The sequence below is a fragment of the Carcharhinus amblyrhynchos genome, unplaced genomic scaffold (assembly GCF_965287045.1).
Source record: "Carcharhinus amblyrhynchos unplaced genomic scaffold, sCarAmb.v2.hapA scaffold_37, whole genome shotgun sequence".
Lineage (NCBI taxonomy): Eukaryota > Metazoa > Chordata > Chondrichthyes > Carcharhiniformes > Carcharhinidae > Carcharhinus > Carcharhinus amblyrhynchos.
In genome coordinates, this window is record NW_027649778.1 from 2415761 (window position 1) to 2441438 (window position 25678).

The window sequence follows — 25678 nt, forward strand, 5'->3', positions numbered from 1 at the left end:
TGTGCCTCCTTCCACCACCTCCTCTGGCAGCGCGTTCCAGGCACCCACCACTCTCTGCGTGCAAAGTTTCCCCAGAAAAATCTCCCTTAAACTTTCCCCCCTCTCACCTCGAACCTGTGCCCCCCCCCCCCGTGTAATTGACATTCCCACCCTGGGAAAAAGCCTCTGACTATCCACCCTGCCTGTGCCTCTCATCATTTTGTAGACCTCTATCAGGTCTCCCCTCCAGCTCCATCTTTCATAAAAAGAGGCATGGTGTGATTGGGGGAAAAGTTTGAAGGGAATATTTGGGGGGGGCGCGGGGGGCCTCTTCACGCAGAGAGTGGTGGGAGTGTGGAATGAGCTGCCAGATAAAGTGGTAAATGCGGGCTCACTTTTAACATTTAAGAAAAACTTGGGCAGGTACATGGATGAGAGGGGTGTGGAGGGATATGGTCGAGGTGCAGGTCAGTGGGACTAGGCAGAAAAATCGTTCGGCACAGACAAGAAGGCCCAAAAGGCCTGTTTCTGAGCTGTAATGTTCTATGGTTCTGTGACGTACAAAAGCAGAGAAGTCATACTGAATCTAGATAGAATTCTACTCCCAGAACTGATATGCACCGCATTTCTGTAAAGTCTCCAGTTTAGCCTCTACACTGTCCCCTATCAAACACTCCCAGGACAGGTACAGCATAGGGTTAGATACAGAGTAAAGCTCCCTCTACACTGTCCCCCATCAAACACTCCCAGGACAGGTACAGCACGGGGTTAGATACAGAGTAAAGCTCCCTCTACACTGTCCCCCCATCAAACACTCCCAGGACAGGTACAGCACGGGGTTAGATACAGAGTAAAGCTCCCTCTACACTGTCCTCATCAAACACTCCCAGGACAGGTACAGCACGGGGTTAGATACAGAGTAAAGCTCCCTCTACACTGTCCCCCCATCAAACACTCCCAGGACAGGTACAGCACGGGGTTAGATACAGAGTAAAGCTCCCTCTACACTGTCCTCATCAAACACTCCCAGGACAGGTACAGCACGGGGTTAGATACAATGCTCTACAGAAAGTCTACAATCTCAGCTTAGTGACCCTCAACTGATGCAATGTGTTTTTTTTTGTATTTTGAATTTTAATTATCTCTGGATGAGGTAATCAATATTGTGACCTTGAGCTGTGAGGGCTGTGTGAAATTGGCCAGCCTCATTTTAAGTGGGTATCTCCCAGCCAAACTTGATCGAAACTAACTGCTTGCTGAAGAATAACACATCTGAAGTCAGCAGCGTGTGGTCTGGATGTTACACGACTGATTATTTGTGGTTTTATTTATTTATCCGGTATAAAAATTACAGATTAACAAAGTCAAATGTGTTTATCAGTCCACCACGCAGCAACTGAGATTTTCGGCATTGAAAAGTTGCAAATAGCGGTGGCAGGGATCAGCGAAAGAACGCCAGCTTCTCACACAACCAATCCTCAGTCAGCTCATCGATGTTCCGAATCTCAAATACCTGTTTTCAGCCAATGACAGAGAAGAGGAGTGTTACAGCACCATTTGTACGCCGATATCTTCTGCATCCAACTCTCAGTGAACCACCAACCCCCTCAACTAACATCACAAAGTTACAACTGATTCACGATTAGGGGAGAGAGCTAATAGAGGAAGGGTTCGAACCCCGAGTCAGCAACGTCACTCGTTGACAAGAATCTTCACCCCACCACTTTTCTTCCCTGGAACCACGTCACAATTAGACTGGGCAAGAAATCTCACAACACATGAGGCATTCGGGGTAACACAATGGCACAGTGGTTAGTGCCGTTGCCTCACAGAGCCAGGAAACTGTATTTAATTCCTGACTTGGGTGGAAGGGCCTGTTCCTGTGCTGTACCGGTCTTTGTTAGATTAAATTCAAACTCTTATCAGGATTGTTTCTTTACGCATGAAGGATGAATCATGGCAAACGAGGAGAATGCAAGAATAACACAGGATGGTGGGTAGCACGATGCCACAGTGGTTAGCACTACTGCCTTACAACATAAGGGACCTGGGTTCGATTCCCAGCTTGGGTCACTGTCTGTGTGGAGTTTGCATAGGTTTCCTCCGGGTGCTCCGGTTTCCTCCCACAGTCCAAAGATGTTTGGATTAGGTGGATTGGCCATGCTAAGTTACCTCTTAGTGGTGGGGAGAGGGGGAACTACCTAGGATAAATGCATGGGGTTGTGGGGATAGGGCCTGGGTGGGATTGTGGTCAGTGCGGACTCAAGAGCCTCCCTCTCTCTCTCTAGAAATTGAAGTCTGAACCTACTAAAAATAGAGATATCTCTCTCCAGAGGTCTGTAATTGGAAAGAGGTGTTTCCTTCCTCCCTCTGTTTGATGTTTTGCTGTGTGAAGACAAGTCTTTCTCTGGAGGCTGCTATCTAGAAGTCAGAAGACAGGTATCTCTCTCTGTATCTCTGCCCAGAGGGGCTAAAAGACTGGAGGACTCACAACCCACATAAGCCCATGTGTTTTTGCTAACTGATTCTGAAGAGACATTTACATCTATGGGGAATATTGCTTAAATTGGAACTAATAGGGATAGACTAGCAGTTAAGAATTATACCTTGTCATGTTTAAGTGTTTCAATTGGTAAAGGTTATGCTAATTCTTTTTGTGACAGTTAATCTGTATTGTTAAATAAAGTTTGTTTAAATTAAAGCCTCCTAGTGGGTCAATAGGATCATACCTGGAGTGAAACACCTTGTGCTCACACTATTGCCAAAATAGAAAATAGTCCAGGTTAACTCCTAAACTTGGAGTTTCTGATCTCGTCCCTAACACAAGGGCCTCAGTGACACTGCAGCGCCTCCAACAATGCTGCACTCCCTCAATCTGGTGCTTGAAGTAGTGTCAATGATTTAGAGATTTTGAGCAGGGTTTTCCTGTAGGGCTCTGATATTGGGACCTTGGGGAGGTGAAAGTTCAGCCGATTATTCCTCTCTGGATATGGTGTCCAAGAAAGTTCCCAGTTTGAATCCCTGTTTTTATGTGCAGCAGCTGATCTGAACTGGGTCAGCATTGGTGGGGTGGGGGGATGGGGGTGTGTAACAGAGGGCGGCACGGTGGCACAGTGGTTGGCACTGCTGCCTCACAGTGCCAGGGACCCGGGTTCGATTCCAGCCTTGGGTCACCGTCTGTGTGGAGGCTGCATGTTCTCCCCATGTCTGCGTGGGTTTCCTCAGGGTGCTCCAGTTTTCTCCCACACTCCAAAGAAGTGTGGGTTAGGTTGATTGGCCGTGCTAAATCACCCCTTAGTATCAGGGAGACTACCTAAGGTAAATGGGGATGGGGCCTGGATGGGATTGTATTCGCTGTAGACATGAAGGGCCGAATGGTCTCTTTCTGCACTGTAAGATGCTACGATTCTATTAACGTGGGGACAGATACTGAGTTACGGCTGGGAGAATCCCTGAGGTTCATTTACCTAATTAATATCCAGTGACCACCAATAGTAGTGAGCATTGAGTGAGAATGGAGACTCTCTGGCTGAGCATGGGGACTTCTGATCAGACTGAGATTTTGTCTGAGAATGACAATCATTGGGTGAGAATTAGACTGTTTCATTGGGGTGAGATTGTTGGATGGTTCAAAGCCCCTGGATGAATTTGATATGTCCGCTACGACTCTCACCAACTTTTACAGATGCCCCATAGAAAGCATTCTTTCTGGTTGTATCACAGCTCGGTCTGGGCTCCTGCTCTGCCCAAGACTGCAAGGAACCACAAAAGCTGGTGAATGTAGCCCAATCCATCACACAAACCCGCCTCCCATCCATTGACTCTGTCTACACTTCCCGCTGCCTCGGGAAAAGCAGCCAGCATAATTAAGGATCCCCACGCACCCCGGACATTCTCTCTTCCACCTTCTTCCATTGGGAAAAAGATACAAAAATCTGAGGTCACGTACCAACTGACTCAAGAACAGCTTCTTCCCTGCTGCTGTCAGACTTTTGAATGGACCCACCTCGCATTAAGTTGATCTTTCTCTACACCCTAGCTATGACCGTAATACTACATTCTGCACCCTATCCTTTCCTTCTCTATGAACGGTATGCTTTATCTGTACAGTGCGCAGAAACAATACCTCTCACCGTTTCCCAATACATGCGACAATAATAAATCAAATCAAGCCCGCCTGTCAAACTCACTATCCTGCTACACACACAGAATGGGTGAGGTGACACAGAGCAGCAGTGGAGCTGAATCTGACACAGGTTACCCAAGAGGGAGAGGGAAGCTGGAGCATTGATAAACAAGCAGTATGGAGAGGTGTCCGGAGAGAGACTTGTGTCTGAGATGTACCCACCTTGGTGAGCTCTGCGAGTTGCACCAATCTGTTTTTACTGCCAGCGTACATCATCTGCTGCTGAGGGTTACATCCTGTAACCAATGGCGAGAGCTGTTAGCGATGTTGTGCTTATGGATATCTGAACAGTGAGTGCAATCAGACACAGAGAGGAGACTGAACTAAACAATGATCATTCTCAACCCATCTTCCATCCTGCATCACAATTCACAAGGAGAGAAGAGTACTCACTATCCAAACCCCCACCCACACCGCCACACTTCCAAACAATCTCCAATCCCACCCTCCACCCCTCCCACCTTCCTCCCACCCATCCCCACCCTCCACCCGCCCACCTCGACCAACCCCCACCCTCCACCCCTTCCACCCTCCCCCAACCCCCACCCCCACCCTCCACCCCTCCCCCCTCCTCCCACCAACCCCCACCATCCACCCCTCCCACCCCACCCTCCACCCGCCCACCTCCACCAACCCCACCCTCCACCCCTTCCACCCTCCACCAACCCCCACCCCCCACCATCCACCCCTCCCACGCCCACCCTCCACCCACCCGTCCCCACCCTCCAACCAACCCCTCCCACCCTCACCCCACAATCCCCACCCTCCACCTTCCACCCACCAATCCCATCCTCCACCCTCCACCCACCCGTCCCCACCCTCCACCCTCCACCCACCCCTCCCACCCTCCACCCTCCACCCCACCCCTCCCACCCTCCACCCAACCCCCGCCCTCCACCCTCCACCCACCCCCACCCTCCACTCTCCACCCACCAATCCCCATCCCTCCACCCTCCATCCACCCATCCCCACCCTCCAACCTCCACCCAGCCCTCCCACCCTCCACCCACCCCCCACCCTCCACTCTCCCACCCACCAATCCCCACCCTCCACCCACTAATCCCTACCCTCCACTCTCCACCCACCCATCCCCATCCTCCACCCACCCATCCCACCCTCCCACCCCCACTCCCACTCTCCACCCCCCACCCTCCACAACCCCCACCCTTCACCCTCCATCTCCCACCCATCTATCCCCACCCTCCACCTTCTATCCACCCATCTCCACCCTCCCCCTCCCCCACCCTCCACCCACCCTCACCCTCTACTCAATCTCCACTCATCCCCATCCTCCACCCACCCCCAACACCACCTACCCCAACCCCCACCCTCCACGCTCCATCGCTTCCCCCCACCCCCAGCTGTTGTCCAGCAGTCGACCTGGTGTACTTACCCTGGGGACTACTGAAAATCAAGCACAGAGGATAGGACACCCTCTTGTCCTGATGCACGTACTTATAGCTGTACACAATAAACCCTGATCAGTTGTTAAGGAAGCAATGTAAATATATCCCACTCAATCAAAATGGGCAGGAACACAATCAGAATTGTTGGCTTTTCAAATGCAATCATAACTACATGTCTTATCGGGCTTGCCGTAGTCCCTACCGTGCTGAAGGAGGCCATTGGCCCCATCAATACTGCACTGACGCTCCGACAGAGCATCTTACTCAGGCCCAATCCCCATAAAGCCACATAGTTATCCTGATAATCCAGTCAACCTGCACATCTTGGACACTAAGGGGCAAAATTGTGCAGGTTAGATGAATAGCCATTATAAGTTCACCCTTGGTGTGCAAAGACTTGTAGATTCGGGAGATTAACCATAACACTAAGAGACATCGGTGCAGACTCAATGAACTAAGTGGCCTCCTCCTGCACTGGTAGGGATTTTACCCAACTTTATAGTATGGTTAATCCATTTAACCTGCACATCTTTGGACAGTAAGGGGCAATTTAGCATGGCCAACCCATGTAACCTGCACATCTTTGGACTGTGGGAAAGAAACTGGAGCACCCGAAAGAAACCCATGCAGACACAGGGAGACTGTGCCATGTGACTGGGATTCTGGTATTGGAATGACTGGAGTCCTTTGAGCTTGTGCCAATAATGATTAATAATAATATTATTAATTGATTGTAATTAGTAAGTTCAATCAACAATAAGAATAATAATGGAGGATAATCAATAATCAGAATGAAGTAATTGCCGCATTTCTACACTTCTGACACATTCTCCAATCGCTCAAAGTGTTTCTGCAACAATAACTCCAAAATTCTCGTCACTGTTACACACTCAAACATAACAGTTCATCAGAAAACAGCAATGAGGAACGCAACTGGTTAATCTGCTTCAATGCTGCAATTTAACCAAACAGACATCAAACACTCCAGGACAGGTATAGCAACGGGGTTAGATACAGAGTAAAGCTCCTCTACACTGTCCTCCCATCAAACAATTCCCAGGACAGGTACAGTATGGGGTTAGATACAGAGTAAAGCTCCCTCTCTACACTGTCCCCCCATCAAACACTCCCAGGACAGGTACAGCACGGGGTTAGATACAGAGTAAAGCTCCCTCTACACTGTCACCCATCAAACACTCCCAGGACAGGTACAGCACGGGGTTAGATACAGAGTAAAGCTCCCTCTACACTGTCCCCCCATCAAACATTCCCAGGACAGGTACAGTATGGGGTTAGATACAGAGTAAAGCTCCCTCTACACTGTCCCCCATCAAACACTCCCAGGACAGGTACAGCACGGGGTTAGATACAGAGTAAAGCTCCCTCTACATGTCCCCCATCAAACTCCCCAGGACAGGTACAGCACGGTGTTAGATACAGAGTAAAGCTCCCCTCCTACACTGTCCCCCATCAAACACTCCCAGGACAGGTACAGCACGGGTTAGATACAGAGTAAAGCTCCCTCTACACTGTCCCCCATCAAACACTCCCAGGACAGGTACAGCACGGGGTTAGATACAGAGTAAAGCTCCCTCTACACTGTCCCCCATCAAACACTCCCAGGACAGGTACAGCACGGGGTTAGATACAGAGTAAAGCTCCCTCTACACTGTCCCCCCATCAAACACTCCCAGGACAGGTACAGCACGGGGTTAGATACAGAGTAAAGCTCCCTCTACACTGTCTCCCCATCAAACACTCCCAGGACAGGTACAGCACGGGGTTAGATACAGAGTAAAGCTCCCTCTACACTGTCCCCCCATCAAACACTCCCAGGACAGGTACAGCACGGGGTTAGATACAGAGTAAAGCTCCCTCTACACTGTCCCCATCAAACACTCCCAGGACAGGTACAGCACGGGGTTAGATACAGAGTAAAGCTCCCTCTACACTGTCCCCCCCATCAAACACTCCCAGGACAGGGACAGCACGGGGTTAGATACAGAGTAAAGCTCCCTCTACACTGTCCCCAGTCCCCATCAAACACTCCCAGGACAGGTACAGCACGGGGTTAGATACAGAGTAAAGCTCCCTCTACACTGTCCCCATCAAACACTCCCAGGACAGGTACAGCATGGGGTTAGATACAGAGTAAAGCTCCCTCTACACTGTCCCCATCAAACACTCCCAGGACAGGTACAGCACGGGGTTAGATACAGAGTAAAGCTCCCTCTACACTGTCCCCATCAAACACTCCCAGGACAGGGACAGCACGGGGTTAGATACAGAGTAAAGCTCCCTCTACACTGTCCCCCCATCAAACACTCCCAGGACAGGTACAGCACGGGGTTAGATACAGAGTAAAGCTCCCTCTACACTGTCCCCCATCAAACACTCCCAGGACAGGTACAGCACGGGGTTAGATACAGAGTAAAGCTCCCTCTACACTGTCCCCCATCAAACACTCCCAGGACAGGTACAGCACGGGGTTAGATACAGAGTAAAGCTCCCTCTACACTGTCCCCCATCAAACACTCCCAGGACAGGTACAGCACGGGGTTAGATACAGAGTAAAGCTCCCTCTACACTGTCCCCCATCAAACACTCCCAGGACAGGTACAGCACGGGGTTAGATACAGAGTAAAGCTCCCTCTACACTGTCCCCCATCAAACACTCCCAGGACAGGTACAGCACGGGGTTAGATACAGAGTAAAGCTCCCTCTACACTGTCCCCCCATCAAACACTCCCAGGACAGGTACAGCACGGGGTTAGATACAGAGTAAAGCTCCCTCTACACTGTCCCCCATCAAACACTCCCAGGACAGGTACAGCACGGGGTTAGATACAGAGTAAAGCTCCCTCTACACTGTCCCCCATCAAACACTCCCAGGACAGGTACAGCACGGGGTTAGATACAGAGTAAAGCTCCCTCTACACTGTCCCCCATCAAACACTCCCAGGACAGGTACAGCACGGGGTTAGATACAGAGTAAAGCTCCCTCTACACTGTCCCCATCAAACACTCCCAGGACAGGTACAGCACGGGGTTAGATACAGAGTAAAGCTCCCTCTACACTGTCCCCCATCAAACACTCCCAGGACAGGTACAGCACGGGGTTAGATACAGAGTAAAGCTCCCTCTACACTGTCCCCCCATCAAACACTCCCAGGACAGGTACAGCACGGGGTTAGATACAGAGTAAAGCTCCCTCTACACTGTCCCCCCATCAAACACTCCCAGGACAGGTATAGCACGGGGTTAGATACAGAGTAAAGCTCCCTCTACACTGTCCCCATCCTTAGAACAGTGTCGTGAATGCACTGTGTGACACCAACAGTGCTTTGGCCTCTCTGAATGAGGTTAATAATTTGTTCCCAACTTGGGGCCAGTCTGTGTCCTGGTCCCACACCCAGTTAGTAATAGGCTGGAAATATGCAAACACATAAGTCTTTATGCTCAGTGAAGAGTGTAATTGCGTCATTCTCGGCTGAACTCAATGCCAGTGCAGGGGAGAGAAAGAACTGTGTGTCTCAGACTCAGCGAGCAAACACTTATCCTTAAAGAGACACAAGCAGCTGAGAAGATAGGCCACGAATTTGCAAAGAGAGGAAATTCAAATAAAATCTCTGATATCACCAATCAGATCTGTAAGCAGCGAGACCTGTTAGGTTAGTCAAAACTGCCCAATACATCATCGGCACCCAGCTAGCAGCTATCCAGGACATTTGTCACAGACGCTATCTGCGGAGATCTCCCTGCATTACTGGAGATCCCACTCATCCCAGTCACAGACTGCTTTCTCCCCACCCCTGCCAATCTAGAGACACCATACGTGCATTCGAGTCCGTACAAACAGGCTCTGGAACAGCCTCTTTCCCAGAGCTGTTACCCAATGAACTCCAATCTTTAACATACTCCCAGGCCATGGACATTGCGCAATATGCATGTACACACTTAATAACTGTTGGCTCTATCTTATAATGACCGCTGCATTTACTATTTTTTCCTTTGTATCTTGGGAGCCTGCAAGCTCACTTTCCACTGCATTTAGAACATAGAACACTACAGCACAAACAGGCCCTTCGGCCCACAAGTTGTGCCAATCACATCCATACCTACCAAGCCATAGAACTATCTGTAACTCCCAATCCCATTAAATCCCATGTACTCATCCAGAAGTCTCTTAAAAGACCCCAGCGAGTTCGCCTCTACCACCACCGACAACAGCTGATTCCACTCACTCACCACCCTCTAAGTGAAAGCATTTGTACTTGTGCACTATACAATGACAATAAAGTTGAATTGGATTATTGGAAGATGGTTTTTGTTTGAAGCACTCCATTAAACCTTCTAGAACGAACTGATAATGATGTGACCAATTTCTCTGCTGCACCACAATCTTCTTAGACAAGGTCAGTCCAGTGTTGTCTGATTTACACAGATTTGGGAATGGTTGGACGCACAGGAACTGTGATTCTCTGGGTGGCACGCTTGCACAGTGGATAGCACTGCTACCTCACGGCACCAGGGACCCGGGTTCAATTCCCAGCCTCGGGTCACTGTCTGTGTGAAGACTGCACATTCTCCCCATGTCTGTATGGGTTTTCTCCAGGTGCTCCGGTTTCCTCCCACAGTCCAAAGATGTGCAGATTAGGCGGATTCGCCATGCTAAATTGCCCCTTGGTTTCCCAAGATGTGCGAGTTAATTGAATTGGCCATGGTAAATTACCCCTTAGTGTCAGGGATTAGCAGGGTAAATACATGGGGTTATGAGGATAGGGCTGGGGTGAGATTGTTGTCAGTGCAGACTCAATGGGCCAAAGGGCTTCCTCCAAAGATGTGCATGTTAGCTGGATTGGCCAAGCTTAACAGACCCTAGTGTCAGGGGATTAGCAGGGTAAATGCATGAGGGTATGGGGACAGGGCCTGGGTGGGATTGTTGTCAGTGCAGACTCGATGGACCGAATGGCCTCCTGTAGGGATTCTATGATTCTTTTATAACATGCAGATACTGCCTAATGATAAAGAGGGGGTCCAGCGTGCAGAGTTTAATGGGAGCCTGGGTAACAGGCTAGAAGATGGAATAGGGAGGGTGACGCAGCTTGGGGCAGGCTCCCAGTGCTGACCTGCCGATGGTGTTCTGTGAGGTGGATTAGCTACTTCCTGTGAGGAGGCCCAGTTGGATAACTGATGATCTTGTGAAAGGCCATTTGACGGAGAAAATAGCATCTTGTGTCAGTGGAGTGACGCCCCCTGTGCAAGGAGGCCATTGGTGTGAGGCTGCTTCCCGAGGTAGGGGTGGGAGGCGGTTGGTGGGGGGGGGGGGGGACAGCAGAGTGGCCATTGCCTCTGGGGGAGTGGGGGGAGAGGGGGGTGGGTGTGGATGGGGGGGATTGGGGGGGGTGGGGGTTTGGGGGGGGATTTGGTGGGGGCAGGGGAGGTTGGGGGGGGTGTGGGGGGAGGCGTGGGGAGTGGGGGGTTGGGAGGGGTTGAGGTGGTGGGGGGAGGTGGAGGGGGTGGGAGGGTGGGGAGCGGGGGTGGGGTTTGGGGGTGGGAGGAGGTGGAGGATGGGGGTGAGGGGGAGGCGGGGGAGTGGGAGGAGGTGGGGGGGGTGGGGAGGTGGGGGGTGTGGGTTTGCTGTATTGGGGAGTTGGGGGTGGGGGGGGTTGGGGTGTGGGTGGGGGGGGGAAGGGGCATGCAACCCCCACAGCCACCCCGGGGTGGGATGGGGGGGGGTTCACCTCCAACCCTCAGCCTTGTGAATTTTCCTTTTTGTTTTAAATCCTACCTGTCCCCAGGTCCCCAGGTAGCTTACACACCTCACAGCGACCACCCCTCCCATTAGTGCTTCTGAAGCTTGGAGTTTCTGACCCGCTGGTGGGGGAGTTGAGATGAGAATTGATAAGGGGGGGGGCCACTGGTGTTCAAAATTATGAGGGTCTGGGCAGAATAAAAAGCAAAACCTCTTCCCGCAGGTGGAAAAATCGAGAATCACAGGGCACAAATTTAAACTAATTGGCAAACGGAGCAATAGAGACACAAGAAAAAACATTACCACGCAGCGAGTGGTTGGGATCTGGAAGGCACTGCCCCAGACTGTGGTGGAAGCAGATTCAATCCAAGCTTTAAAAAGAGAGATGGATTCTTATCTGACTTAGGGACGGAGCCCAGAACTAGTGGGGGGGGTCAGAGTTTGAGAATAAAGGGTAAACCTTTTAGAACCGAGGGGAGGAGAAATTTCTTCACCCAGAGGGTGGGGAATGTGTGGAATTCACTCCCACAGAAAGTAGTTGAGGCCAAAAGATGAGATTTCAGGAAGAAATTAGATATCGCTCTTGGAGCTAAAGGGATCGAAGGATAGAAACATAGAAGATAGGAGCAGGAGGAGGCCATTTGGCCCTTCGAGCCTGCTCCCCCATTCATCACGATCGTGGCTGATCGTCCATCTCAGTAACCTCATCCTGCTTTCTCCCCGTAACCTTTGAGCCCATTCGCCCCATTTGGGAGGGGGGAGAGGGGTGGAGGCAGGGGAGGGGGGGTGCGGGGGAGAGGGGGGGATCAGGATATTGAATTCGATAATCAGCCATGATCAAAATGAACGCCGGGGCAGGCTGGAAGGGCCAAAAGGCCTCCTCCGGCTTCTAGTTTCTACGTAAAGGAAGAATGTGCGGGCGAGAAGGCTGGGAATGGCAGGGGATGAATTGCTCATTCAGGGAGCTAGCACAGACATGATGGGCCGAATGGCGATACTACTTTTTGGTCCTTAAACCCAGGGTAAAAACCAGGCCAGAGCATCACAGCTGAGAGGGGGGTCACCGTGTGTTAGAGCATCGTGGAGAGAGGTGGACTTCACACTAGCCAAGAATTAAATACTGTGAGTCATGACAACGTAGAAATGGGCCATTCAGCCCATTTAGTCCATTGGTGGTCCATTCAAACCTCTTCCCATCCTTCCCTATCCAACTCTTATCAGCAGAAAAGTTTAGTCAGTAAATCGCTGCGCGTGAAGTGTTCTTCAAGTCATAAGCCAGAACTCTACTACTTTGCCACCCACCATCCACCACCACCCCCCCCGCCCCCCCCCCCCCGCCCCCGCCCCCCCCCCCCCAAACTAGGCACAGGAGAGGGTCCAACAACGGAAATCTCTGATGACCTCGGGCGAGAATTTCCAGTCTCACCCAAGCGAGGCTGTAAAATCCCACCCTTAGAGTCACACAGCACCGAAAAGGCCCTTCAGCCCATCGAGCCTGCACTCTGTCCAGAATGACTACCACTAAAGGTGCGCTAACCCCATTTTCCTGCACTTGTCCCATACCCTTGAATGTTCGGATATTTCAAGTGCTCATCCGATTATTTTTTAAATGTTGTAAGGTTTCCGGCCTCCACTCCTTTCCCAGGCAGCGCATTCCAGACTCCCACCACCCTCTGAGTGAAAAAGCTTTCTCCCAAATCCCCTCCTGCCCCGCACCCTAAAACTCTGCCCCCTGGTGATTGATCCCTCAACCCAGGGGAACGGCTGATCCCAACTCACCCTGTCCATACCCCTCATAATCTTACACACCTCAATCACTGGGGACAGATAAGGCTGTTTTTTTTGTCAAAGGATATCGAGGTTGTCTCTCTGGTAGCTCGTTCCTCAGCGAATCCGGAGAAATGTCCTAAAAGGAAAACACCCAGACGTAGAAAATGATTGGCAACCCTTGTAAACTCATAAATGGCACAATGTATCGACTGGGGGAAAAACTCCCCCTCACTCACACTTTGCATTTACATCAATGACTCCAAGCACGTGGGTCTTGATCCAAGTTTGGGACAACAAGGCTCGAGACTCTCGTGGCAGCATTGGAACAGCGACTCTGTCATGTCCCTGGCCTAAAGGTCGCAAATTTTGTTTTATTCATTCATCGGACGTGGCTTTCGCTGGATGGCCAGCATTCATTGCCCTTGGAGGGCAGTTGGGAGTCAACCACATTTTCTGTGGCTCTGCAGCCACGTGTAGGCCAGACCGGGTAAGGGCAGCAGATTTCCTTCCCTAAAGGACAATAGCAAACGTGCAAGTTAGGAGCAGGCCTAAGGCCACTCAGTCCCTCGAGCCTGCTTCACCATTCAATAAGATCATGACAAGGCGGCACGGTGGCACAGTGGTTAGCACTGCTGCCTCACAGCACCAAGGATCCGGGTTCGATTCCCGGCTTGGGTCACTGTCTGTGCAGAGACTGCACATTTTCCCCATGTCTGCATGGGTTTCGTCCGGGTGCTCCGGTTTATTTCCACAGTCGAAAGACATGCTGGTTAAGGTGCATTGGCCACGCTAACTTCTCCCTAAGTGTACCCAAATAGGCGCCGAAGTGTGGCAACTAAGGGATTTTCACAGTAACTTCATTGCAGTGTTAATATAAGCCTTACTTGTGACACTAATAACTAAACTTTAAACTGATCTGTTTCTAACCTTGCACACTTGTTTCTACCTTATAACCGGCTCACAACTCACTGGAAGAGAGACCTCAGATCTCACAAACAAGCTCTCCTCAGTATTCCCAATTGGAAGGATAGTAAGTGGGGGAGGGAGGACATTATGGGGTCGGGACAGGATGTAGTCTTTGCGTAAACCTCCCAAACGCCTCACGGACATGATACAGGTTACAATCCTGCTGCTTTGTTCCCCACCCACCCTTCACCTCCACTCAAAAACCATCACAACTGAGTGTCTTATTAGACCATTACAGGGGGCAGTTGAGAGTCAACCACATTGCTGTGGCTCTGAGTCACATGTAGGCCAGACCGGGTAAGGACGGCAGATTTCCTTCCCTAAAGGACATTAGTGAACCAGATGGGTTTTTTCCAAAAATGGTTTCGTGGTCATCTTAATTCCAGATATTTTTTATTGAATTCAGATTCCACCATCTGCCCTGGGGGGATTCGAACCCAGGTCCCCAGAACATTAGCGAGTTTCTGGATTAATAGTCTAGCGATAATATCACTGGGCCATCGCCCTCCCCTAACTGCCAGCCGTATATAAATGGCGTGCTCCTGGTGAGGTAGACTTCTACTTGGTATTTAATGACAGTAAATCGCTGCCTTCGCCCTTCCTTCCACATTGATGGCCGGCACAGTGGCACAGTGGTTAGCACCGCTGCCTCACAGCGCCAGGGACCCGGGTTCAATTCCCGGCTTGGGCCACTGCCTGTGTGGAGTTTGCATGTTCTCACCGTGTCTGCGTGGGTTTCCTCCCACAGTCCAAAGATGTGCCGGTTAGGTTGATTGGCCATGCTAAAATACCCCTTAGTATCCTGGGGTGTGATAGATTGAGTGGATTAGGAGGGTAACTAAGCGGGGATTGGGCCTGGGTGGAATTGGTGCCGGTGCAGACTCGATGGGCCGAGTGGCCTTCTTCTGAACTTAGGGATTCTATGAGATCTTCTACGAGACTATGAGAGATACCCGTCACACGCTCTGTACCAAGGGAGGGAGGCGTGGGACTGAGCCCGGACTGTGCCGGGGAACACGGTGGAGCCAATAAGCAGAGCGGGAGGATGAATGACTGTCAGGGGGCTGTTCAAATATAACACTCAGACAGTGGAGCCCATGAGGTGACGGGTAAGCAACTTGCTGTCCACTCCAACACGAGATGGGTTGTGTTCCTCCAGGAATTAATGAGCTAAATGGAGCCAGATCCCATGTGGTTGGCCGTCCCGCTCTCCCCCAACTTTCGTTTCCCCCACCGGAACGCCTCTGGGATGGAAACTACTGCCCTGAGTGAAAAGTGTTGACATAAAACTGAGGGTCAAACCTCCATGATTCACCCTCTGGGGAGCTGTGGGGTTGCTGGATCATCCAGGGGGGGTTTATATTTTGGTTGGCCGTGTAACTCCAGCAGAGTCCACAAGGACAATTGCATTTATATAGCACCTGCAACCCAAAGCTCCTCACAGGAGAGTTCCCAAACACAACATGACATTGAGTCACACGCGGGAAGGCTTTGACCAAAAGGGTTGGTTAAAGAGGTTTGTCTTAAGAAGGGTCTTAGAGGAGGCAGGTGATCAGAGAGATGGAGAGGTTTAGGGAGGGCATTGCAGGCCGTAGAACCCAACCCGCTGATGCCATGGCCAACGCTGATGACATTGGGTTTCTCCAGAGGCTAAGACTGGGGGAGATTGTGAGGAGTTGTAGGGCTGGAGGAGATTACAGAGATAGGGAGGGGGTGTAGGGGGACTGGAGGAGGTTATAGAGATAGGGAGGGGGTGTAGGGGGACTGGAGGAGGTTATAGAGATAGGGAGGGTTGTAGGGGCTGGATGAGGTTATAGAAATGGGGGAGTGTAGGGGGCTGGAGGAGGTTACAGAGATAGGGAGGGGGTGTAGGGGGACTGGAGGAGGTTATAGAGATAGGGAGGGGGTGTAGGGGCTGGAGGAGGCTGTAGAGATAGGGAGGGTTGTAGGGGCTGGACGAGGTTATAGAAATGGGGGAGTGTAGGGGGCTGGAGGAGGTTACAGAGATAGGGAGGGAGTGTAGGGGGCTGGAGGAGGTTACAGAGATAGGGAGGGGGTGTAGGGGGACTGGAGGAGGTTATAGAGATAGGGAGGGAGTGTAGGGGCTGGAGGAGGTTATAGAGATAGGGAGGGTTGTAGGGGCTGGATGAGGTTATAGAAATGGGGGAGTGTAGGGGGCTGGAGGAGGTTACAGAGATAGGGAGGGTTGTAGGGACTGGAGGAGGTTACAGAGATAGGGAGGGTTGTAGGGGTTGGATGAGGTTATAGAGATAGGGAGGAGGGTACAGAACTAGACAGGGACAAGGTCATAGAGGGATTTGAAGACAAGGATTAGAATTTTAAAATTACCATCACCAGGGTAACACTCTCTCTCTTTGACATCCACTCAGGAAGGCACTAGTGGAGTGACATTGTCACTAGACCAGAGACCCAGGGTAATAGTCTGGGGACCTGGGTCCAAATCCCACCATGGCAGGTGGTGAAATTTGAGTTCAGTAAAAATCTGGAATTAAGAATCTACTGATGACCATGAAATCATTGTCGATTGTCGGAAAAACCCATCTGGGTCACTAATGTCCTTTAGGGAAGGAAATCTGCCTTCCTTACCCGGTCTCCTGAGCCACAGCAATGTGGTTGAACATTAGCCCAGCCAGAGACACCCACATCCATAAAATGAATAAATAATAATAGATTTTCAGTAATAACAAGTCACTCACCTCATGTTCTTCCTCCAATACCATCTGCTGGTTTTCTTTGTCAACTTTGACTAGAAGACAAAAGATAAGTGAGATGGTGACATTTGTAGAAAGGTAAAAGGTGAAACAGGGGCTGGGAGGGTAAGTGCAATGGGGCAAAATAATTTAATCCAGGCTTGGGGTATGGGCATCTCTGACCTCTCGGTGTAGATACTGGTGGGCAGCTGAAGTCCCAGTGGGGATGGAAGCTTTGGGATGACTGAATGGCCATTTGGAAGGGGCAGTTAGGAGTTGCCCAGGTTGTTGTGGGTGAGATATGGGCATTGAGTGGGTATGGATGGCAACAGTGAACCATTTTCTAAGAGGATCCTATGGTTCACCTTCACCGTGAGAGAACCTCCCAGTTGAACTTGATGTTGAGTTGTCTTGGGTGAGGTGACGTGAGTTCAGGAGTCCTGTCTCACAGGGACCAATGGCTCACTGGAGGTATTGGAGGGGGGGTGGGGGGTTGACCAGCTGGGGGATAGAGGGGAGATTTAAGGATTGATTTTCCTTCTCTCCCCACTCTGTTTGCCTCTGTTGGTCCCCCGAGAATGCCTGTTTTTTTTAAGGTGATTAACTGGGCCTCCTTGGCCTTGGTCCACTTCTCGTCCTCCCAGCAAACATTGTGTCTGCTTTTCTGGAGGGGAACCATCCCTAGCACCCCACCCCACGCCCCCCCCACAATCGACCGCCTCCACCCACCCCTCATTTACACAGCACATGCTGAGGGGAAATGGTGTCACTCACCATATGGCTGGGGCCATGCATCAGACGTGGAGATGCCGGTGTTGGACTGAGGTAAAACACAAAGAAATCCCACAACACCGGTTTAAAATCCAAACGGGTTTACTTGTAGCAAACGCCGCAAGCTTTCGGGACAGCCCGTCCCTTCGTCAGGTGGCTGGGAGTTCCCCGCATCAGAGCCATACACCGTAACAAGCTGTGGGGAATGCAATATCCTCATGGCATTATCACTGGACTATTAATCCAGAAACTCAGCTGATGTTCTGGGGACCCGGGTTCGAATCCCGACACGGCAGATGGCGGAATTTGAATTCCATAAAAAATATCTGGAATTAAGAATCTACTGATGACCATGAAGCCATTGTCGGAAAAACCCAAGCGGTTCCCTAATGTCCTTTAGGGAAGGAAATCTGCCGTCCTTACCCGGTCTGGCCTACATGTGACTCAGAGCTGCAGCAATGTGGTTGACTCTTAATTGCCCTCCGAACAAGGACAATTAGGGGCGGGCAATAAATGTTGGCCTAGCCAGCGACACCCTTGACCCGTAAATGAATTTTTAAAAATCATAATTTAGCAGGGGTGGGGGGGGGGGTTTGGTAAGGGGGTGGAGGGTGGGGGGGGAGACCCAATACCTCTGTGCTGGGTCTCCAACACTGAGGGGTTGGGTCAGAACATTCCCCAGAGTCGAAAGTGGAGGAGAGGAGTTTCCGCTCACCCCCCCCCCCTCTCCAAGCTGGGGGTGGGGGGGGGGGGAGGTGCCTGGCGTTGGGGGTGCGTGGTGGGGGCATCACATGGAAGTTCTGTTACCACAGCGACGGGCGGTCTTACTCACTGATGATCGCAGCGTTGGTCGTCTCTTTGCGGAAGCGAAACTTCTTCAGTTTTTCCAGGAGCCTGGGGTCCAAGTCGCACACGACCAGAGAATCCGACTAACGCGGAAGGAATAACATGGCGTCACCCACAGTGCACTGGGAATGGGGATATCAGGGAGGGGACAGTGGGAGTGGCATCTCACCATGGGGGCTAGGCTTACCCGCTGCAGAGCAAGATCCCACAAGCAGAGGCTGGATCAGCAAACAACTTAACCTTAGTAGTGTCAGCTAGGGAAAGCAAAGTTAATCAAGACCACCAGCTCCCCTCCACGGCTCCCACCCTCCCTCCACCTTCCCCAAGGGCTAGCTCTCTGATCGCTGGCACATTTATTCCGGATTTTGAGTATCTCCCAGTCTGGATATTCGCAAAAACCAAGGGACCTGGGTTCGAGTTCCAAACTTGAATTCTCCGCCGGAGTCCCGGCCAACATGCGTCCCTCAACCGCCGTCGCTGGAAACCGAGCCACCCGCTCATTCTCATGGCTGCTGCCTGCGGGATCTTGCTGTGCCGTGTCCAAAGCAGCGACAAAGCACTCTGCAAGTGATTAACTGAGCGCGAAATGCTTCAGGACGTCGGGCAGCTGTGGAAGGCGCTACGGAAATGCAGTTCTTTCCTCTTCTTTTCAATAAAATTTGATCCTCGCACCCCCCCACACCACCACCCCTCCCCCATCACCCCAGCCAGCCAGAGAGAGGGGGGGGTTGGTTATAAATCAAGGTGCCCCCTGCCCAGGCCCAGCCCCCGTCTCTGGTTCGATCCATGTAACTTTGCTATGTTATTTGTGAAGACAGAATTCAACTCAGTCTCATCCTTTGTTCCGTTACCTGTCCTATTTGCACCTCCGCCCCTTATATCATTTCCACTCTATCGCAGAACTTGTCTTTCGCTCTTTCTTCCCCGCCTCCCTCTTCCTCTGTTTGGACTTGTTCAAGACCTGTTACACCTTTGAAATATTAACCCTGTCTCCATGGATGGCCCAGTGGGTTAGCACTGCTGCCTCACAGCGCCAGGGACCCAGGTTCGATTCCAGCCTTGGGTCACTGTCTGTGCGGAGTCTGCACATTCTGCCTATGGGTTTCCTCCCACAGCCCAAAGATTTGTAGGTTATGTGGATCGGCCGTGCTAAATTGTCCCTCGGCGTCCCAGGATCAAGCCATAGAATCCCTACAGTGCAGAAAGAGGCCATTTGACCCATCGAGCCTGCACTGACCATAATCCCACCCAGGCCCTATTCCCGTAACCCCACATATTTTCTCCGCCAATCCCTCTAACCTATGCATCCCAGGACATTAAAGGGCAATTTAGCACGGCCAATCCACCTAACCTGCACATCTTTGGACTGTGGGAGGAAACCAGAGCACCCGGGGGAAACCCACACAGACACGGGGAGAATGTGTAATCTCCACACGGACAGTGACCCGAGCCGGGAATCGAACCAGGTCCCTGGCACTGCAAGGCAGCAGTGCTAACCACTGTGCCAGATATGTAGATGAGGTGGATTGGCCACACTAAATTGCCCCTTCGTGTCCAAAGATGTGCAGGTTAGGTGGATTGGCCATGCTTAATTGTCCCTTAGTGTCCAAAGATGTGTAAATTAAGGGATAAGCAGAGTAGATACATGGGGTAATGGGGATAGGGCCTGGGTGGGATTGCGGTTAGTACAGCCTGGATGGGCCAAATGGCCTCCTTCTGCACTGAATGGTCTCCGCAGCTGTTAACAGACCTTTCATTTCTGACTCAGTCATGATGCCCAGGTGACCGTGCCAGCCACCACTCGCTGCCTGGTCTCACACGTGAAGGTCAGTCAATTGGACGAGTTTTTTGGAGGGCGGTTTTCCAGCTGAAAGGGGTGGGAAGGGGAAATTGCGAAAAGAAACAGAGAGGCAGCCTGAGCAGGAAGTGACTGGGCGAACTGTGGCGAGGGGAGTGGGGGGGGGAGGCCACAGACATGGTTCCAGCTGAGGAAGAGGGTGTGGACATGTTGCCCAACTGTATGGATTATACACAAACCTGGTAAACCGGAGCGGAAACAGTCACAGCACTTTTTATTAAATAGTCAAGCTCCAAAGTGCGTGATTTCAGGGGGTTGGAAGGAGAAGAGTTCAGCAAATAGAATCCCTACAGTGCAGAAGAGGCCATTCAGCCCATCGAGACTGCACCGACTCTCTATCAGAGTATCTTACCCTGGCTCTCTCCCCTGCTCTATCCCCGTGCTCCTGCACGTTTACCATGGCTAAATTTTAGAATATGGAATTCTACACTACAAAAGGAGGCCATTTGGCCCATCTAGTCTACACTGACCACAATCCCAACCAGGCCCTTTCCCCATAACCCCAGGCATTTACCTTAGCTAGTCCCCCTGGCGCCATTTAGCATGGCCAATCCACCTAACCTGCGCTGTTCCCCTCAGTGTACCCAAACAGGTGCCGGAGTGCAGCGACGAGGGGATTTTCACGCAGCAACTTCATTGCAGTGTTAATGTAAGCCTTCCTGTGACACTAATAAACAAACTTTGAACGTGGCCAATCCACCTAACCTGTGCGTCTTTGGAGTGTGGGAGGAAACTGGAGCACCCGGAGGAAACCCACGCAGACACAGGGAGAATGTGCAGTCTCCACACAGACAGAGACCGAAGCTGGGAATGGAACCCAGGGCCCTGGGCAGCAGTGCTAATCACTGCACCACCGTGCTGCCCAGTGAACCACATTCTAATCCAGATGTCTTTGCTTCTTGTTTCTATGCGGCATTTTTGAAAACTTCTGAAAGGTTAAACTGACAAATGCACCAGTCAGGGTGATAGTGAGCTGTGCCAAGCAGGAGAGCCCTGTGTTCAATCCCAGTTTGTGCTAAATTAGCTCAGCTCAGCTGAATGAAAGACTCTCCAAATCTGTCATCTTGGAAGAAGGAAAAGTCATCATGATCCCTGCCCCTGATCTCTGTCCCCTGCTGTACGAGGCTGCCTTAGTCTGTATTGTGTGTACATATATTTGTATTTGTGTGTGTGACCTGTTCATGTATGCACGTTTCTATGTGTGCGTGTTGTGCATATCCTTAAGTGTGAATGTGTACATATGTGTGTCAGTATTTATATGTGTGAGACTGTGTTTTGCGCACATGTGTCTGTATGCATCTGTGTGTGATTTTGTCTGTGTGTGTTTATGTGCGTGCACGTGTCTCTAAGTGTGAATGTTTTTTGTCTGCGTGTGTTTCTGCGTGTGTGTCTATGTAAGCTCAAACATGTGTGTGTCTGCGTGTCTGTAAGTTTAAGTGTGTTTTATGTGTACATGTGCATCAGCGTATATTTTTGTTTGTGCATTTGTGTGTGTCTGTAAGTGTGTGTGCATGTGTGTGTGTAAGTGTGAATGTGTTTTGTGTACATGTGTCTGTACGTGTGTGCCAGTGTGTGTGCATCTGTATGTGTCTGTGTGCCTGCGAGTATGTGTAAGTGTGAATGTGTTTTGTGTATGTGTGTCTGTACGTGTGTGTGTGTGTGTGTGTGTGTGTGCCTATGTGTGAATGTGTTTTGTGTATGTGTGTCTGTACGTGTGTGTGTGTGTGTGTGTGTGCCTATGTGTGAATGTGTTTTGTGTATGTGTGTGTCTGAATGTGTCTGTGTGCCTGTGTGTGTAAGTGTGAATGTGTTTTTGTGTATGTGTGTGTCCGTAAGTGTGTGTGTGTAAGTGTAAATGTCACGTAGGAACTAGAAAGGTTTGGGATGCGATCCCTTCTCACTTGAATATCCAGTAAAGCATCACAATATCTGATCCTGCAGTAAGAATGGAGATTGAGGATATGGGAAATCTACATGTTATTTATTAGGAGTTTTCCTAATATCCCGAATCAACGTTTATTCCCACAACTGCCGCTACTAAACTCAAATGAATTAGTCATTCATTCTAATACTAATATGGGATCTTGCTTTGTCTAAAAGGGCTATCATGTTTGTATACATAGTATCAGTTCAAGCATCGGAGGGAAATGGAGAGAGTCCTTCCTTAAATTAATACCGAGAGGTTTCTACCTACATCTGAGAAAATACACGTGCTTTAATGTCTCATCCAATATGCAGCTGATAGAGAGAGAGAGCACGGAAACAGGCCCTTCGGCCCAACTTGTCCATGCTGACTAGATTTCCTAAACTGAACTAATCCCATTTGCCTGTGTTTGGTCCATATCCCTCTAAATCCTTTCCCATCCATGTACCTGTCCAAATGTCTTTTAAATGTTGTAGCTAGTCTAATTTCGATGCAAGGTGTTTTTATCACAGGGTGAGTTAGGGCCGCAGACCATCCTGAGCCCACGTCTGGGGGTCGGATGGGGCATCAATGGATTGGAATCACCAAATTGATCAGAAACTCAATGTCCTCGAGAGATGCAGCAGCCATTACTCCCAACAGGTGGAGAAACTAGCGTCAGGGAAATACTGAAGATTAAATTTATCATCAGGTACAGAAAGACAGGTCACAAACCACAGAATCCCTGCAGAAGAGGCCATTCGGCCCATCAAATTTGCACTGACTCTCTGACAGAGTATCTTACCCAGGCCCTCTCCTCCATCCTATCCCTGTAACCTTTTGCACATTCACCATGGCCAATCCACTTAATCTGCTCACCTTTGGACAGTAAGGGGTAATTTAGCATGCCCAATCCCCCTAACATGCACATCTTTAGAATCTAAGGGGCAATTTAGCATGGCCAATCCACCCTAACCTACACATCTTTGGACACTAAAGAGTAATTTAGCATGGCCAATCCCCCTAACATACACATCTTTAGACACTAAGGGACAATTTAGTATGGCCAATCCACCTAACCTGCACATCTTTTAAATATACAAATTAAATATATAAAGCTGCATTAGTTCATAAGAACATAAGAACATAAGAAATAGGAGCAGGAGTAGGCCATCTAGCCCTTCGAGCCTGCCCCGCCATTCAATAAGATCATGGCTGATCTGTCGTGGCTCAGTTCCACTTTCCCGCCCTCTCCCCATAACCCTTAATCCCCTCTCTTATCAAAAACCCATCAACCCGCGTCTTAAAAATATTTAGCGAGGCAGCCTCCACCACTTCAACGGGCAGAGAATTCCAGAGATTCACCACCCTTTGAGTGAAGAAGTTCCTCCTCAACTCCGTTCTAAACCGCCCCCCCTTTATCTTGAGGCTGTGCCCCCTAGTCCTACTGTCTTTTTTGAGCGGGAAGAGTCTCTCCACCTCTATCCTATCCATCCCATTCATCATCTTATACGTCTCAATGAGATCTCCCCTCATTCTTCTAAACTCTAACGAGTACAAGCCTAGTTTATTCAGCCTCTCCTCATAGATCAAGCCCCTCAACTCCGGTATCAGCCTAGTAAACCTCCTCTGCACTCCCTCCAAGGCCAAAATATCCTTGCGCAGGTGCGGCGCCTAAAACTGCACACAGTACTCCAGCTGCGGCCTCACCAATGCCCTATACAGCTGCAGCAAGACCTCCCTACTTTTATATTCAATCCCCCTCGCTATGAAGGCCAGCATCCCATTCACCTTCCTGACCACCTGCTGCACCTGCAAGCTGGGTTTTTGCGACTCATGCACAAGGACCCCGAGGTCCCTCTGCACCGTCGCCTGCTGCAGTTTTTCGCCCCGTAAGTAATAGTCCTTCCTACCATTCTTCCTACCAAAGTGGACCACCTCACACTTGCCAACATTAAATTCCATTTGCCATTTCCTGGCCCATTCGCCCAGCCTATCTAGATCCTCCTGCAGACTCTCCACACCCTCCGCACAATTTGCCGTTCCCCCAATCTTGGTGTCATCAGCAAATTTCGACACCCTACACTCGGTTCCCTCCTCCAGATCATCTATATAAATGGTAAAAAGCTGAGGCCCCAGCACCGACCCCTGGGGCACTCCACTAGTCACCAACCGCCAATCCGAATAGCACCCATTGACCCCCACTCTCTGCCTCCTATTTGACAACCAATCCTCTATCCACGCTAACACCCTACCCCCAACTCCATGTCCCCTGACCTTCTGCAATAACCTCCTGTGAGGTACTTTGTCAAACGCCTTCTGAAAATCCAGAAAGACCACATCCACCGGCTCTCCTCTATCCACTGCCCTAGACACATCCTCATAGAACTCCAGTAAATTTGTCAGACACAAATAGTTCAGGAACAGCCTCAATGGAGAGTGGCTCTCGCAGCTCTGCTGCACCATGACAAACTTAACACATCTTCTGCAGCTTTTCCTGCCTACAGTAACGAGGCAGAAATCTCCAGAACAACAGTAGTTTCACCTAGATACTGCTGCAAATCACCTTTGATGCTCAGCTGACAATCCCTACCCAAACAAGCCCCTCACTCTGTGTACCGCACCGCCACAACCATGAAGACTAAGAGATCAAATATCCATGGCCGGAGCTTCATCGCTGTTTAAGAGGCGAGCGGAACGCAACACTGAAGGGCGGTGTCAGTGGAACCGGGAGGAGGATGGAGAAATGTCTGACACAACCTCTACCCTTTACCTCCTGAGAGAGGTCTACAAAATTCTGAGAGGCGCAGACAGATCGGGCAGGCAGGGGCTTTTCAGAGGCGGAAGTGTCAATTCTAAGGGGTAGGGGTGCACAGGTTCAAGGTTGAGAGGGAGAAAGTTTAAGGGAGATGTGTGAGGGGAGGGGGACAGTTTTTAACACAGAGAGTGGTGGAACTCTCTGCCAGAGGAGGTGGTGGAAGCAGGCACATTAGCAACATTTAAGAGGCACCTGGATGGGTGCGTGGATGGGGAGGGGATGGAAGGATACGGATAAGTAAGGGCAGAAGTGTTTTTTGTTAAGTTTAGTGAGGGCATCATGGTCAGCACAGATAGGAGGGCCGAAGGGCCTGTTCCTGTGCTGTACTCTTTGCTGTTCTGCTTTGAAACAAGTAAGAAAACGCTGAGGCAACCCAAAGATTAAAAAAACCTAAATTGCTTACCATGTCAACCTGTGTTTAGCTTCACCTTAGCAGTCTCGGCCGCTCTGAATCAAGCTGATCTTGTGACAGGATGTTCACTCAAACTGTTAGTTCCTTAATTGGGGCTGACAGCAGATATCTGAACTGCAAACTTGCATTTAAATAAAAAATCTCTCCAGAAACAAAACTGTAATAGCAAATTTCTAAAAGATTCCTCGGTGTGTCCTCCTCCCCGCTCCCAAAACTGGAGCAAACCGTGGCGAGTTTGACAGTTTAGTGATTGTGCCTCTCTCCTGGCTGCAGGCTTTCAATGGAGACAAGACTCAC

At 50.4% G+C, this 25678-nt stretch overlaps 1 protein-coding gene across 1 annotated transcript; it reads right to left on the bottom strand.

The window, feature by feature from the left end:
• Positions 1–1278: 1278 nt before the first annotated feature.
• Positions 1279–25678, bottom strand: LOC145362166 (glia maturation factor gamma-like). Its single transcript, XM_080218214.1, has 7 exons — positions 25373–25678; positions 18377–18473; positions 16780–16829; positions 13183–13232; positions 5559–5641; positions 4328–4401; positions 1279–1492 (listed from the first exon to the last, which is right to left on the bottom strand). Exons 1-7 carry the CDS (start codon positions 25373–25375, stop codon positions 1421–1423), a joined length of 429 nt encoding a protein of 142 aa, XP_080074340.1. The 5' UTR covers positions 25376–25678; the 3' UTR covers positions 1279–1420.